The 17,612-nt window shown below is 34.8% G+C and overlaps 2 protein-coding genes across 2 annotated transcripts in view; both read right to left on the bottom strand.

Moving 5' to 3' along the window:
* Positions 1–468: 468 nt before the first annotated feature.
* Positions 469–17,612, bottom strand: part of LOC127792111 ((-)-germacrene D synthase-like) — a 68,750-nt gene continuing 51,606 nt past the window's right edge. Inside the window, exons 6-7 of the mRNA XM_052322470.1 lie at positions 1,558–1,806; positions 469–1,123 (exon numbers count right to left, since the gene is read on the bottom strand). Coding sequence (XP_052178430.1) covers positions 830–1,123; positions 1,558–1,806 — 543 coding nt within the window. The 3' untranslated portion in view covers positions 469–829. The remainder of the gene's footprint in view (positions 1,124–1,557; positions 1,807–17,612) is intronic.
* Positions 3,472–12,861, bottom strand: LOC127792109 ((-)-germacrene D synthase-like). The gene is made up of 8 exons (XM_052322468.1): positions 12,833–12,861; positions 6,073–6,162; positions 5,516–5,789; positions 5,052–5,424; positions 4,724–4,942; positions 4,488–4,626; positions 4,165–4,413; positions 3,472–3,932 (listed from the first exon to the last, which is right to left on the bottom strand). Exons 1-8 carry the CDS (start codon positions 12,851–12,853, stop codon positions 3,639–3,641), a joined length of 1,659 nt encoding a protein of 552 aa, XP_052178428.1. The 5' UTR covers positions 12,854–12,861; the 3' UTR covers positions 3,472–3,638.

Consider the following 17,612-nt stretch of genomic DNA (forward strand, 5'->3'; position numbering starts at 1 on the left):
ATTCCACAATGTGGAGTCAATCGATGAAGCATTCTGGTTGCAATTGCCATCCAAATTATGGAACTTCAACTTTGATACCTAAATCAATAGAACTTTGGTTGACACATTGACAACATTGATATGGAATTTTCTCCTCACAAGATGTAAAGTTGTTGTGGAAAGAATTATAGATTTCTACTTCATTGTTGGAGCTACTGTCATAAGGATTTCCATTCTAATTCTTGGGTCTTCATAAACTTCAAGTCTTTATTATAATAAATTCTTGAATTTGTTTATATAACTCAGACATCTCAATTTCTTGAAGATTTCTTTGGTGAGTATTTTGACTTCTTGGAGGCATTGTAGTATACAATAACTCAAGTCACCCGCAAGAGAGTAGATAATAGGATAAGATGTGACACTAATTGGAGCATAGATGTTGGTGGGACATAAACTAGATATTGTGAAAAAATTATTGATTGGGGAAATTAATTATTATTTAGATTTTCTGTAGCATCAATGTAAATGGATTAACACATCAATACATGACTGTCATAACTAAGTGTCCCGATATCAACTAAAAAACACAATCTCGTGAGGCTAATATTAGCCAATAACGACAAAGAAATAACATTTCATTTCAATTTTAAATATATTTTTAATATCAAATATATTTGATATTAAAAATAATTGTTATGGAAATTTTGCTTTTGGAATATAGAAGTTACAAAAGCACATTATGGAAATTAATTATAGAAACTTTAGTACACCATAAAGCCTATTTGCTTATATAATAAGCAAACCAGTTTTAAACCTTATTAGAGAAGAGATATAGTAGTAACTTGTAGTTCTAGGTTGGCACAGCTTCAATAAGTGTGGAAGTGACAAAATCTTTAAGCCTGGTCCTAGAATCAGTGTAGTTATCATTGTTCTTGTACACAACATTTATCACTCTGGCAAGGTTGGCGACTCGCACAAGCAGAGGCATTGCCGCTACAGTTGGTTGTAACATCTCTGCATTAATGTCCTTCCATGCATCTCCAATTTGCTTCTCAAATTCAACTATTGCCTCTTCCTCTGATGCTTTATATTGTTCCATATAACATTCCACAGCAGAGGCTATGTGCCCTCTTTCCTGCTCAAACTATAATCAACACAATAAATTACTTTGTTTTGGTTCAAGAAAATAGCTTGTATATGAAAAACTTTCTCAATAGGCTGTGAGAATACATTGTATCAAAGTTTTCTCCATTTAAGGCTAAGTTCTTCTCTGGCTATAATTCTTACTTCAACCATGCATGATCCAAGTGATGCTTATTAGACTTATACTGTTGTGGTATTATAGCTTGACTTTGAATCTAGTTATGGAGAAATATTCAGGTTCACCTTTTGGTTCATAAGATCAAGCTATAAATTCAAATATCTTCAGTAGGTTATCAATATAAGATTGTATTGCAACCGAAAACATCACTACAAGGGGGAAAACTTTTTGTGACGATAGAAAATCACTGTTAAAATTGCCAAAAAATTATTGGTAAAATTTTTACTAAAAAACTTCATGTTTAATTAGTCATCTACCTTGTGGCCAACCATGTCATCCATGAGTCGACATATAATAGAGGAAGCCCTAACGATTAAAGGGCAACTTGACACCCAATCAAAGGCCTCTTGGGTGGCCAAATCACCCATCCCAACAAATGAATTGGTGGAAAGCACCTCATAAGCACCGGTTACGAGCGCCACTTGCATGTACTCTTCCATGGATGGAGTGTAGGCTTGGTGGAACCATTTGGCCTCCTCAAAGTAAGCCCTCACCAGCTTCTTCATCTGTGAAATTCAACCTCCACATTAATTAATGACCTTTTGATGAGATAAACTAAGCAAGAATCAATGAAAGTTACTTCTAATTTTGCATAGCCGGCCGCGTAAGACCTCCCTTGCTTGGCCATCTCCTTCTCAATCATGTTGTAAACATCAAGCAATGCGTTGTAACACAACCTCATGTACTCTGGAAGTTGACGTGTAGCGCCCAAATGCCACCTAAAAATCAAGCAATTGGGCCTCATTAGAGTGATCCATTTCAATTCATGTATGCATGACGAGTTTAATGAACTATTCAAAAGGGAACAAAATAAAACTTTTCAACTGCATCGGTGAAGAGGGCAAGTTCTTCAAAGGTGCCATAGGCATCGTATGTGTCGTCTATAATGGAGATCATAGCAATCACTTTGGTCAGTATCCTTCTACCGAGCTCATACTGGGGTTCGAAATACATTCCCGTTGTCCAAAAGTAGCACTCCACTACTCTGTCTCTTGCAAACGGCAGCATCTTTGGCACATCTAAATCTTTCCACCACCTAAAAATATATATCATTTACATGCAAATCATTTCCAACTCAAACTACATAGGAAAATTCTATTATTTTGACTTAGGCTTGGTATATTGTTGGATAGCAGAAGAACCTTGTGATCTCACTGAGCTCCCCTTGGTGTAGCTTCTGCAACAGGTTGAAATCTAACTTGGCAAAGTCCAGGAGGAGTGTATCATCATGGCCTTTTGGCTCAAATAAAGAGATATAACTCCTTGCCTCTACCCTTGTCAGGCCCGTCCGGATGGGCTGGTTTAGAGCATGTATCACCTTGCCGGCAAGAGCATCGCCTAGGTCCGGTAGGGCAGACTCCAACTGGGCAGTGGTGAAGGCGACCAGCTCATCCAGGACGTCTTCTCCCCGCACCCTCAGATGCGCAGCCTCGTACAAGCTTAGCAGTGCCTCCACATCTCTCGTTAAGGATTCCTTAAACTCGCCATCTCTTCCCTTCAGTTCCTTGAACACATCTGGTTGTTTGGTCCATGGAATTGATGTCACACTTTAAGAGTAATATATTATTCAAATTCTATTATGTAGTCTTCTGCAAACATAGTGCTTTCGAAGGAAATTATGTTTGAGTTTTTGTTGCATCTTATCCCAAGATTTAATCTTGTGTCAACCTTAATAGTGACAAATTGTTCCCTTTGTCTCTTAAGATCCACTAGATTAAAGCAATCTTCTTTAACATAATAATGACAAATTTAACATGCTTATCATCTGGAGCATCTCTAAGATCAAAGACTCATCCCACAATATGGAATCAGTCAATGAAGTGATTTGGTTGCAATGGCCCTTCAAATTTTTGAATTTCAATTTTGATACCTAAGTCCCTTTGGTTGACACTTTGACAACGTCATTGTGGATTATTCTCCTCATAAGAGACAAAGTTATTGTGGAAAGGATTATAAATTTCTACTTCACTGTTAGAGCTATTGTCATAAGAATTTCTATTCTGACTTTGTAAGCCTTCATAAACTTTAAGTCTTTACTGTAATTCTTGAATTTGTTTCCATTACTCATTCATCTCAATTTCTTGAAAATTGCTTTGGTGAGTACATATTTTGATGTCTTGGAGGCATTGTAGTATACAATAACTCAAGACACCCTTAAGAGAATAGAGAATAGGACAAGATGTGGTACCAATCATGTATAATACATTAATACATGACTAGTACAAAAACCTTATTGAAATTAACAAAGACCTTATTACAACATAATTAAGGACTGTTTATTTATATAATAAGGAAACTAAACCTTATTGAAGAAGAGATATTGTATTAACTTGTAGTTCTAGGTGGGCACGGCCTCAATAAGTGTGGAGGTGACAAAATCCTTAAGCTTCGTCCCAGAATGAGTGTAGCCATCTTCATTCTTGTACAAAACATTTATCACTCTGGCAAGGTTGTCGACTCGCACAAGCAAAGGCATTGGCATTGCAGTTGGTTGTAACATCTCTGCATTAATGTCCTTCCATGCATCTCCAACTTGCTTCTCAAGTTCAACCATTGCCTCTTCCTCTGATACTCTATACTGTTCCATGTAGCATTCCACAGCAGAGGCTATGTGCCCTCTCTCTTGCTCAAACTACAATCAACAAAATAAATTACTTTGTATTCGTTCGAAAAAGTAACTTGCATATAAAAAACTTTCTCAATAGGCTATTAATGTGAGAATCCATCGTATCAATATAAAACTGTGCTCAGGCTAAAAATATCACAAGGGGGAAAGCTTTTTGTGAGGGTAGAAAATTGCCGCTAAAACCAAAAATTGTTGGTAAAAATTTTACTAAAAAGCTTGATGTTTTTAAGTGGTCTACCTTGTGGCTAACTGGATCACTCATGAGCCGACATATAACAGAGGAAGCCTTAACAATTAAAGGGAAACTTGACACCCATTCAAAGGCATTTGGGGTGGCCAAATCACCCATCCCAACAAATGAATTGGTCGAAAGCATCTCATAACCACAGGATACGAGCGCCACTTGCATGTACTCTTCTATGGACGGAGTGTAGCCTTGGTGGAACCATTTGGCCTCTTTAAAGTAGGCCCTCACCAGCTTTTTCATCTGAGAAATTCAACCTCAACATTTATTCATGGCCTTTTGATGAGATAAACTAAGCAAGAACTAACGAAAGTTACCGCTAATTTTGCATAGTCGACAGCGTAAGACCTCCCTTGCTTAGCCATCTCCTCCTCAATCATGTTGTAAACATCAAGTAATGCTTCGTAACACAACCTCATGTACTCTGGAAGTTGACGTGTAGCACCCACATGCCACCTAAAAATCAAGCAATTGGACATCGTTAGAGTGATCCATTTCAATTTATGTATGCATGACAAGTTTAATGAACTATCAAAAGGGAACAAAATCAAACTTTTCAACTGCATCAGTGAAGAGGACAAGTTCTTCAAAGGTGCCATAGGCATCGTATGTGTCGTCTATAATGGAGTTCATAGCAATCACTTTGGTTAGTATCCTTCTACCGAGCTCATACTTGGGTTCGAAATACACTCCCATTACCCAAAAGTAACACTCCACCACTCTATCTCTTGCAAACGACAGCTTCTTTGGCACATCTAAATCTTTCCACCACCTAAAAAATATATATCATTTTCATGCAAATCGTTTCCAACTCAAACTACATAAGAAAATTCTATTATTTTGGCTTAAGCTTAGTATATATTGTTGGATAGCAGAAGAACCTTGTGATCTCACTGAGCTCCCTTTGGTGTAGCTTCTGCAACAGGTTGAAATCTAACTTGGCAAAGTCCAGGAGGAGTGTATCATCATGGCCTTTTGGCTCAAATAAAGAGATATAGCTCCTTGCCTCTACCCTTGCCAGGCCCGTCCGGATGGGCTGGTTTAGAGCATGTATCACCTTGCCGGCAAGAACATCGCCTAGGTCCGGTAGGGCAGACTCCAACTGGGCAGTGGTGAAGGCGACCAGCTCATCCAGGACGTCTTCTCCCCGCACCCTGAGATGCGCAGCCTCGTACAAGCTGAGCAGTGCCTCCACATCTCTCGTTAAGGATTCCTTAAACTCGCCGTCTCTTCCCTTCAGTTCTTTGAACACATCTGGTTGTTTGGTCCATGGAATTGATGCATCATCATCCATATACATATATACACGCTGTTAATTAAACGAGGCAACGGATTGGTTAATTACCAGAAGGCACAGGAAACCCCTGTTGTCTGAGCAGCCGGAAAGTGAGAGCTGTGCCGTAAACACAGTCGCTGCCGGCGTCATGGAGCTGTCGATGATGCCAGGTCTCGTGCATGCGCTGCAATGCTGCCTCGATCTCGCTCTCGAAATGGTAAGCCACGCCCAGGCGTTGGATGGCATCGATTAAGTCGGCAGAAGCAGCTGTCACCAACGTCGTTCTTATCCGTTCTTTCAGCTGCTCATGTCGGCGCTGCTCTGCGCTTACATCCACTCCCTCCTACGTACAGAATGATCAACATTAATATAAGTTCTAATCATTAAAATAGTTAGCTTCATCGTGCTCTGTTTGCTGTTGAGTTTTAGTGCTGTTGATTAATTTGTTTGGGTGTTCGTTGTTTAACACTTAAAAGAGTTGAGCTTCATCGTGCTCTGCGCCGACATCGTTGGCATGATCAAAACGGTTTCGGTGTTCGTTGGCATTTTTATATAGAAATATTATATATTTTTATATTAATTTTTGTATAAGAAATTGTGTAAGAATTAATAGTATGGTTTCGTACCGTAGCAGACGCAGCAGAATAAACAAGGAAACGATCCCCCCAAATGGAAGGATGGTAATTGGCAGTGCGACGGGTGGCCTCAGCCTCAGCCTCAACCTGCGCTGTGGATAATGCCATAGATATGCCTTCTCTTTGCTTATTGTTTTTATGGGTTGGTTGGGAAGTTGGAAGGTTTAAGAGCTTTTGTGGGTATTTATACTTAAAAATAGAAACAAAAAACAAAAAATGCCCCAACTCACGTGAAATTGAAAAAACAAACAAGGCAATTATAGTACTAAATGATCCAACAATTATGACTATAAAAAGGTAGCCCACCACCTTATGTACTAAGACTCCTTTTTCACCTTTGATACAAAAAAAATCCCCCAACTCACGTGAAATTGATGCCTTTTAATGTGAGTGAATCATTAGGGCTAATTAGATTACCAAAACAAAAAACAACCAAACGAGGAAGATGTAGAAACAATTTATCTAAATACTTTTCTATTTTTTAGTTGAGAGTAACTTAAACATTGAAGAATTTTTAAATATTTTTTTGACTACCTTTTATTTTATGGGTCTTCCAAAAACTATTGCTAGAAAAACAAGACGAACATTTTTTGTGAGTTAACTGTACTGATGCATTTTGACAACTACAATAATTATTAAAAAATAGTTGATAATTTATAAAGAAATATTGTTAATTCTTTAAAGAAGAATTTATAATTTCATGAGAGTCAAAATTTAGTGCACAAATAATATTATCGTAAAAGTTTATTAGGGTAGTGTCTACTATTATAGTGAATAGAAATATTACTCTTAAATTGATTGTAATTTAGAGATTATAATTTCAAATTTTATTGACAATAAAATTTGATATTTATAAAAAATATATATAAAAAATTAATTTATTGACAAAATTTTAAACACTAAAATGGAATATTTGTTTATGTGATAATAATAATAATAATAATAATAATAATAATAATAATAATAATAATAATAATAATAATAATTTTGACTCAGTCACAGTTGGATCGGCATTTTGAGAAGATGGGTATCTGATTCCTGCCAATGGTGTAGCACTAGATGTACATGTGATGTAAATTAGTATTATTAGTGCAAATGAGAGATTGTTAATGTTGTGTGTCCTGATGCTAGATTTGAATGACATCTAGTGGGATCGTTTTAATGCATCAATTATATTTTTATATAAATTTATAAAAGGTAAGATTATCTTAATTCATTCATATTTTCTCCATTCAATTATATGAATGAGTCCCTAAATCTTCTATGTGAGAATTTTATTCTCAAGGTGTTGAGACTGTATAACAAGATTATCTAGTAACATAATATCTTAAACCATTGCCCCTTGCCAATAGTGCATAGTAATAATACATAGTACATAGTATGAAATTAATTAATTATTGATTGCATAATAAGAGGTGGCGGCTGAAATTTGCATAGTGCATAGTGAAAGTGCATAATAACATCTGATTTATTGCATGTATAATTGAGGTGGGGGTGGCGGCAGAATCCAAAATTAATTAAATTTGGAGAAGAGAAAAATTAAAGGGGGAGAGAGATTGAATAAAAGGACAAAGACAGGCCTTTGTCTCTTATTCTCTCATCTCTTCTAACGCTACTCCCTTTTTCTTTTTCTTCTTTATGCTTCTTCTAAATAATCATATAAATTATACGTGTAACTGTTATGCGTATAATTTTGAGACACAGGCACCGGTAATACATAGATCCTCTGTCTAGCACAGGAAGAGGTGATCGGAATGATACCCTACTGCATACTAATTGTAGACAGACTAAGACCACCATAACATGAAGTGGAGACTGTCTTAGTACAAAAACAATTTCTGTACCCCAACCTTACATTGAACAGTGGGTATGTGATTTATTTATATATTCAATTATTGAATATATGTGTTGCTTAAATACCCAAATTATGTATGGCATGTATATTATATTTTGTTGCGTGTATTTGATATATGATAAAAAATTTATTTTTGTCTATACAGTCGTATTAGTGATTCCCTTCAATTATATCACGTTTATGCTTACTACGCCATTGCATTTCTTATATGTTGCATTACATGGTTACTGATGCACGCTACAGATTTATTCGCATGATGTACATCCATAGGCTCGGGTGACGGGAAGACCATCTCAAGGAAGCTTCGACTCGGTTTATTGTTATAGGAGCTTTGACTTGGTATGTTGGTATGAGGACTGGAGCACATGGTGCGGATTTTAGAGCAGCGGCTCATGTTGATTTGCTTATCAGTTCAGGGTAGCATGCATGTTTGGATTTAGGGACTTGGGTGTTAGTGTATCTTATGTGGGCCTCAAAGACCATTATGTGCATGTTATGCGTATACTACATGGTTTATGGTTCATGGTATGGATGTGTATATGTATATGCATTTGTCGCGATGGTGGTTTGAGTTATTCCCTCAGCTTAGTTACCCTTTCATTCTTTATACTTGTTGAGTCTTATGACTCACATTTACTTTACATCATTCCAGATAAGGGAAAGTGATTGTTGAGGGTGGGTCCAACTAGGTCTGATCATTCGTGGGTAGATGGTATGTACAGAGATCCCTTGACTGAGAGATGCCAGGACAATTTTGTGTATTTGAGTTTAAGAAAGGCGTTGTCATATTTTGTTAAATTGTCTTGTTATGGGCAGATAGGCACGGGTGTTGTTATATAAGAGAATTGAGAGTATATTATCTCATATTTCCATTGTATAAGAGAAAAATTAAGGAAAATTTTCAATTATTTTAATTTTTTGTGGGAATCACATTTTGAGGAAGAACTTTGTGGGAATCTTATTTTGACGGAACTAGCCGTCCTATTTCTTCATACGCAGTAACCAAATAATTTTTTGTGGGAATCTCATTTTCATTCATATTCTTTCGCATTTTATGATTATTAAATATTTTAATAAAAATTTTAATTTATAATTTTTATGATAATATTTTTAGTAATTATAGTAATTTTTGTGAAATTTTCTTTTTTATTTACAAAATAAAAATAATTGGACAATCAATTTTGTTTACATGGCTATAATCGAACAACTTTTGACTATAAAAGGTAGCCCATCAGAGCTACTGAGACTCCTTTTTCACTTTTAAAATTAAGGAAACATCCAAAGGATGGGTTGGTTTTAAGTTTCAAATATTATTTTTAAGACAAGTGTTTCATGATTAGAGAATTATAGCTAAATATATATATTTTTAACTTAAAATATTCTGTGTGACAAGAATTAATAATTGCAATTTAGTTTTTGATTTTTTAATTTTTTTTAAAGATAAATGAAATTTAGTGTAGCAGTGAAATTATATTTATTATGTATTTAGTGTAACAGTGAAATTATATTTATTATAAGTTTAGAGGCTACGAGTTAAAATTTTAATAATAAAGTTAATTTTTATTTTTTAAAATAAAATATATGAAGAGTATTTTAAAAATTCACTTTATTGACAAGGTTTCTTAACACCAAATTACTTTATTGACAAGGGTATTTTGAGTGAAAGTTCATTTAATACTATTTGACAATAACTATATAAATTTAATTTTTTAAGAAAAATTTTAAATAAAACGAGCTTTAGTATAGTGGTAAATTTGTTTTAAAAGTCAACTATTGTCTAGAGTTCATGAGTTTAAATTTTATTAAAATATTTTATTTTTTTTAAGAAAGATACATAAAGTGGTATATTTTAGATAAATACTTTACTGACAATATTTTATAATACCAAGATCTAGTATTTATTTATATAATAGAATAAATAATAGACGTAACTGATCTGTTAACTATATATGGGTTTTATTTGCTTATTTATCTAATTATACTTTTAGTGACAATTATTGTTAAAGACATATAATAAAATATTTAACAAAATTTAAGATTTTTTACCTCTAATAATTATTTTTACTCAAATTATCTAAATTTAAGAGATATATTTATTATAATTAAAAAAATAAAATTTTAAAAGAAATAAAAAAAAAGGGAGCTGGAAGTGTGTGTTTTTCTCCTCCATTATTATTCTTGGCCTCTAGTTAGTGGTGGGATCATGAAGTCGAAGCAAGCCAAAATGCATAAAAAGTCACAGACAATTAGTTTTGTTTTTAAATGGCTTTTCCACGCATGTTTGTGTTGTGTGGAAGGAGATGACTATCATTGTCATGTGGATTATTCATGTTTCAAATGTAACATGTGAAATTTTGAAAATAAATAATAATTATTGATCTTAGTATTTGAGGTTATTATTAAATATTTGATAATTTCAAAAAAAATATTTATTTATGATGTTTTATGAAAATGAAAAATTAAGGTAATTAATTAAATTATTTAGGAGTATTTATGAAAATAATGAAGGAATTAAATTGGTGAATTTTTAGGAATATTCGAGGTATAAGTGTAATAAAGAAAAATGAGTAATAGGGTGTGTGTGAATTTCAAAAGTTTGGGGTGCTAGTGCAAATTTGGAAAGCAGGCTGAGAATTAGTTTAAAATTAATTGGAGGAGTATAAATGATGAAAGTGATGGCTGGCGCGGTCGGTCGGGCGCGAGGGTGTCTGTGGGTGAGGCACGGGCTCGAAATCGCGGGGGCACACGCGAGGCTAGGAGGAAATTGCTGATTTTTAAGCAAAATCCTTCTACGAAACGACGTCATTTCGGGGAGGCAGTGGTGTCTCCTAGTGGCTATTTCTGTAATATCCCAAAATTGGGGAATTAAATAAATGATTATTAATTTGGTCAGGAACAATTAATAATTGTTAAATATTTTTGGGTTAAAAGGAAATATTAATTTATTTAGGTATTTGGAGATTTAAGAAAATGTGTATTTATGTTATTTTGAGAAAATAATTATTTATTGGAGAGTCATTAATTTAATTGATGTTAATAGTAATTATTAGTAATTTGGGAGTATTTATGGAAATAAGAAAATAAATTAATTTAGTAAATTTTTTGAAAATTTGGGATATAAGTGTATTAAGAGAGAAATTGAATATGGGGGTGCAAGTGAGTTTTTCAGAAATTATGGGTGCTGGTGTAAATCTTGCAAAGGGCTGAGAAGTCACTTTAAATATAATGCAATGCATATTAATGTTAAGGATGGCAAGTAGTGCAGGCGGCACGCGCGCGTAAGGGGAAAATGGCATGTCGCGGGTTTGAACCCACGCTAGTGCGCGCGTTGGAGGGATTTTGGCTGATTTTTCAGCCAAAACCTTGCCCAAAACGGCGCGCCGTTTTGGGCAAGGCGGTGGACAGCCAGCAGCTGCCATGTGGCGCGCGCTGAGCCGCCCACTTTTTGGCTTTTCAAAGCTCGATTTCAGCAACAATCAGGGATCATTTCGAGCAGCAAGCAGCAAGTAAAAATTGAAGAAGAAGCAACGGTGTCGTGATGAAGAAATTGAGGAATTTGGGGGCAAAATACAAGATTAAATGAGATTTAAATGGGTTTTAATTAGCCAAGTAAGTAAAGAAATGTGTATTAATCATTCTGTACGGTTGAAATTTCATTTTGGGTATAATTGTATTAATTTTGGGAGTTTAATCTATTTTACAGCGTGTATTAATTTGGTGGTCTTCAAGCATGGAACCGTTGTAAACAGCTAAATAGAGGCAAACTACCTCTGCCCTTACGATCTCTTTTCATTTTGTGAACTCCTCGTCTTCCCTCAATTCGTTTTGGTTTCGTGTATTAATTATACGAAACGAGAATTTTATTAGCGTGTTTTAATTTAAAATAAATAGGAGGCTTATTAGGATTTTATTTGAGGTGTGCTTACGTGGAATTTTAGACTGCTAAATTATTTAGATGACACGGTAGATTTATTTAATTAAAACTACGAATTTATTTATTGTCAGGAAAATGTTTTACTTCGTAGCGGGAGTGTAAGAAAGGCAAAGAACAGCCGTGTAAAAGCAAGTTCCTAACCATCTCCTCGTGTTCTTTAACTCCCGTGAGATACTCCGTAATTTCTCGTATTTTATCCCATCTCTTACTCTAATTCAACGCCTAGCATTGTTTATTGATTTATTATTCATTTATTTTAATTTAAATTAAATTCGAGATTTCTAGAGTTTTATTTATTGTGTACCTACGGGGGTTTGTATCGCCCCCATTCCTTTCGGAATGATACTGAACCCAGCTTGGGGACTAAGTTCCTAGATGTGTGGGTTTATTTATGGTTTTTCCAGATTTATTTATGGTTCGATTAGAGCTAACGAGCAATGGGGTAGGGGTTGGCTATTTGGTAACGTTGGGGTAGACTATTGTACAGCCCTGAAATGAACCGTTGAGTGGACTCTCCTAATTACTGGTCATTGACCGATACCGAGCACTACTGATTAGCTCTGACAGTATGTGATTTATTGCACGATTAGATTTATTATATTACTGTTCATGATTTGATATGCACATGGGTACGGGTTACATGTTGGGATATTCATTTATTGAGTATGCTTAGACACGAACATTCTAGCATGGTTAGGTTGCATCTTCTTAACACTTAAAAAGTTAAGCTTCATCGTGCTCTGCGCCGACTTCTCTGGCATGAACAAAACGGTTTCGGTGTTCGTTGGCATTTTTATATAGAAATATTATATATTTTTATATTAATTTTTGTATAAGAAATTGTGTAAGAATTAATGGGTGTGGTTTCGTACCGTAGCAGACGCAGCAGAATAAATAAGGAAACGATCCCCCCAAATGGAAGGATGGTAATTGGCAGTGCGACGGGTGGCCTCAGCCTCAACCTGCGCTGTGGATAATGCCATAGATATGCCTTCTCTTTGCTTATTGTTTTTATGGGTTGGTTGGGAAGTTGGAAGGTTTAAGAGCTTTTGTGGGTATTTATACTTAAAAATAGAAACAAAAAACAAAAAATGCCCCAACTCACGTGAAATTGAAAAAACAAACAAGGCAATTATAGTACTAAATGATCCAACAATTATGACTATAAAAAGGTAGCCCACCACCTTATGTACTAAGACTCCTTTTTCACCTTTGATACAAAAAAAATCTCCCAACTCACGTGAAATTGATGCCCTTTAATGTGAGTGAATCATTAGGGCTAATTAGATAACCAAAACAAAAAACAACCAAACGAGGAAGATGTAGAAACAATTTATCTAAATACTTTTCTATTTTTTAGTTGAGAGTAACTTAAACATTGGAGAATTTTTAAATATTTTTTTGACTATCTTTTATTTTATGGGTCTTCCAAAAACTATTGCTAGAAAATCAAGACGAACATTTTTCTGTGACTTAACTTTACTGATGCATTTTGACAACTACAATAATTATTAAAAAATAGTTGATAATTTATAAAGAAATATTGTTAATTCTTTAAAGAAGAATTTATAATTTCATGAGAGTCAAAATTTAGTCCACAAATAATATTATCATAAAAGTTTATTAGGGTAGTGTCTACTGTTATAGTGAATAGAAATATTACTCTTAAATTGATTGTAATTTAGAGATTATAATTTCAAATTTTATTGACAAAGTAAAATTTGATATTTATAAACAAAATATATAAAAAAATAATTTATTGACAGAATTTTAAACACTAAAATGGAATATTTGTTTATGTGATATAATAATAATAATAATAATAATAATAATTTTGATTCAATCACAGTTGAATCGACATCTTGAGAAGATGGGTATCCGATTTCTACCAATGATGTAGCACTAGATGTACATGTGATATAAATTAGTATTATTAGTGCATAGTAACCTTTGAATTATTGCATGCATAATTGAGGTGAGGGTGGTGGCGGAATCCAAAATTAATTGAATTTGGAGAAGAGAAAATTAAAGGGGGGAAAGATTGAATAAAAGGATAAAGACAGGGCATTTGTCTCTTCTTCTCTTTTTTATTTTGACGCTACTCATTTTTTCTTCTTCTTCTTTCTACTTCATTTGAATAATCATAGAAATTATATGCATAACTGTTACGTGTATAATTTTGAGACATGGGCATCGGTGATAAATAGATCCTTTGTATCTAGCATAAAAGGAGGTGATCGGAACAAAGTGTATTTTGTGAGAAAAATATTGTCACAATTTAAATAGTGACAAAACTTATTGAGCATAATTTTTAATGTGATAAACTAAAATTTGTCACTTTTTAGCTAATTTGACAATAAATTTTTATTGCACATTTTATAATGAAAAATAATTTTGTCAATCATTTAATATTGTGACAAATATTTTTTTGATAATATAAAAAAAGTGCCAATTTTTTTTTTTTCAAAATTATTCAATAGTGATAAAATATTTTTGTCAATATCCCAATAGTGACAAAAATATTTATGTCAATAATTCATACAAGCGACAAATTTTTTTAGTAAGAAAATATTAACAATGATAAAATTATTTTTTCACAAAATCATAAAAAGTGAAAAATATTTGTCAAAATTGAAATATTTTTCAATAATCTCGTATTGCATGATATTTTTAAGAATTGTGCTCTTATAATAATTAGCATCGAAGTAATCCAAGCAAGAAAAGAAAAAATTGTAGCTCAAATAGGAGCACATAACGTATCACAACTATTGGAACTAATATTACTCGATAATTGATAATTACTTTGAATAAATTAATAATGTTGAACAATCTAAACAAAAACAAATATGGTGCTTCTCCTTGCATAAGCTAAAACTAACTCACATAAACTAAATGAGCTAAAATAAAATTTAAAAAAAAAATTATTCTATTTTACAAATAAGTTTGACAACAAGTCTCTTGAAGAGAACCTTGCAATCACTAGGCTAGAAAGTCCACTCAAAAGCGTCGATGTCCAACTCTCTTTGCCAAGGCATGTTTGCAATTCAAACATAAGGTACAATTAGAACAAATAAATCAGTACAAGTCATTATATCTATGACACTAGAGATCAACCAACCTGGCCAATGGCCACCTATTTCCCTATTAAATGTTGTCCAAAATTCAATTGTTTGATACCCTCTTATTTAACAAGTTGCACACCATCTTAAAGTTCCATGCCACTATCTTCTTAGGTCTACTTCTACCTTAGCTTGGATAAATCACCCTTTTCCATTTATCTGTCCAGAAGTAAAATGGAGGGGTGGAGAAAAAAAATTATTTTAACATCTATATTTTTATTAAGTTTTTTATAAATAAATAACTTAATTGAACAAAAACAAATAAATCCTTAATATAGATCCCTATTGGGACTATAACATAATTAGGGTGCTGAATAAGCTACAATTAATAAAAGATGCATCAATTCTTAATTATCCATATGACATCACATAGAGTGTAATATGCAGGGAGAAAGCTATAATTACCCCCTCCCGGATATCCCAACCACCCGGTCTATCTGAACGAAAGCACTTACATAAGGGAAGAGAAATAGACATACGACAAAAATACCCTGACATGCATATATAAGAAATACAACAACGAAAGCAAAAATTGTAAACATGCATGCCCACAAGTGCCCCGCTGGAGCAGTGGTCACGGAGTATATAGATATATACAAACCCTGTGCCAATAAATAGGAGATACAAGGAACAACCTGGCATGGTAAAAAATAAAAGACAGAAACTCTAACAAAACATCAGAGATGACGGGGGCAGCTAACTGTACACCCTACCGACACAGCTAGTTGCTAGGTGGTGCGGTCCTCGCCCTCGGCCTTCGCCTTACCCTTACCTGGAATGATGGAAAATAAGGTGAGTCACAAGACTCAGCAAGTTATAAGAAAAGAAAGGCTGAACAGTAAATAGAAGTGATCACCCTAACACAATCCCGCACGTACACACAAGCCATGTGACGCAATAATACAACAGTGCCGCGTAATAAAAACATATACCAGTTCTTGGGGCTCACATAAGACACCTGGCACCCAAGTCCCATACCAACCTGCCGCTACCCTGAAAGCCAACATAAATCTCCACAAACCTGTGTGCACTGTCTCGGGTCGGTACTCCCATCACTCGTATCCCTGTCGGTACTCCCGACAGCCGAACCATAGGCTCTCTCGGAACGGTAGTCCCGTCCGAGAACTAAATACTACCAGTAACCATGCAATGCACATAAAATACAATGGCGTAGAGAGCATCAACGTGATACATGGCGGCCATACATCCAGGCATCAGGGCATGCTCCGCCCATATAGTAAATCACACGCGATGCATATGCCCGTGCCGGATGCAGCATAACCAAACTAGAATGCCTGTGACCAAGCATAACCAAATTATGATAATCCCAACATGCAGCCCGTACCCATGTGCACGCCAAACCATGCAACAAGAATAAAATATAACCAGGCATACTATAATCACATAACGGCAGGGCTATTCAACAGTGCCTAGCACCGGTCAGCCGTCAGTGATTAGGGAAGACCATCTGACGGCCTAAGATAGACCGTACGATAGTCACACCGTCACCGAGCAGCCGATCCTTGCCCCCACTGCACAACCGCTCTAGCCTATAATAACCAAAAACTCAATAATAATACCCGAACAGCTAAGACCCTAGCCCTGGGTGAGTACGACATCATTCCCATAGGCTTGAGGGTGGTACAAACCCCCGTAGGCAATCAATGAATAAAACCCTCGAACTCAGGTTAATAAATTAAATTTTTAAAACACACCGATTAAAATTTTATAATTTATTAACAACCGAATCAAACGAGGGGAGGTCAAATAAATTGACAACGAAAGAATCGACGAGGTAGGTATGAAGAACTTGCCTTTACGAAGATATCCTTAGGTTTGTTTCTGCCCAACGCGATAAAAATTATACAAACTGTAATATCCCAATAATTGACTAAAATTGGACTCTAAACGAAATTTCAACCGTACAGAATGTAGTACTTGGCTCCCTGAATTACCTAGTATTATCGGATTGCGGTTAAAAGTGAGATTTTCTAAAAAGAATCTCAATTTCCTTTGATTTTTCGCTGTCGCGCGCCGCTGCTTCTGCCCAATTTCTCCTCTGATTTTGCTTCAAAATTAAGCCTTTAATGAGTACTAGGCGCTATAAATTGGGCTATTAAAACGTTGGACCCTTTTGACTTAATTTAAAAGAGCAACAAAACTTGGTGGAGAGGCAGCCACGTTGCTGCTGCTACCTTCCTCCATATGGCATCTTTTAATTTTATATTACCCCTTAAACTTATATGATAACTTAAGTTTGCTATGCAAATGGGCACTCCAGCGCCTCTCGCACTGCATCCCTCCAATTCCATAATCTTATGCTTTATTACTTATATTATCATTGTTAAATAAATTATTCTTAATATATTATTATTCCTCATAATCTATATTTATATTGCATACGCAGGATCCCCACAACAACTATGGTTGACTATTATTATTATTATTATTAATTAATATTCCCTTTAAATTAAATTAACACAATAACTACTATCTAAATTAAACTATGATTTACGGATCGATACAAATCCTCCCCCCTTAAAAGAATTTTGTCCTCGAAATTCGTACCTGGCTAGGCAAATAACTGAGGGTGAAGTCGTCTCATGTCCTCCTCTAGCTCCCA

The sequence above is a fragment of the Diospyros lotus genome, chromosome 15, assembly GCF_014633365.1.
Source record: "Diospyros lotus cultivar Yz01 chromosome 15, ASM1463336v1, whole genome shotgun sequence".
Taxonomy (NCBI): domain Eukaryota; kingdom Viridiplantae; phylum Streptophyta; class Magnoliopsida; order Ericales; family Ebenaceae; genus Diospyros; species Diospyros lotus.

Coding starts and splice junctions, on each gene's coding strand:
- LOC127792109 (XM_052322468.1), bottom strand. CDS start 12,853: ATGGCATTATCCACAGCGCAG. Junction 4,627..4,723: donor TTCACTGATGCAGTTGAAAA/GTTTGATTTTGT, acceptor CTTGATTTTTAG/GTGGCATGTGGGTGCTACAC. Junction 4,414..4,487: donor TCGACTATGCAAAATTAGCG/GTAACTTTCGTT, acceptor TGAATTTCTCAG/ATGAAAAAGCTGGTGAGGGC.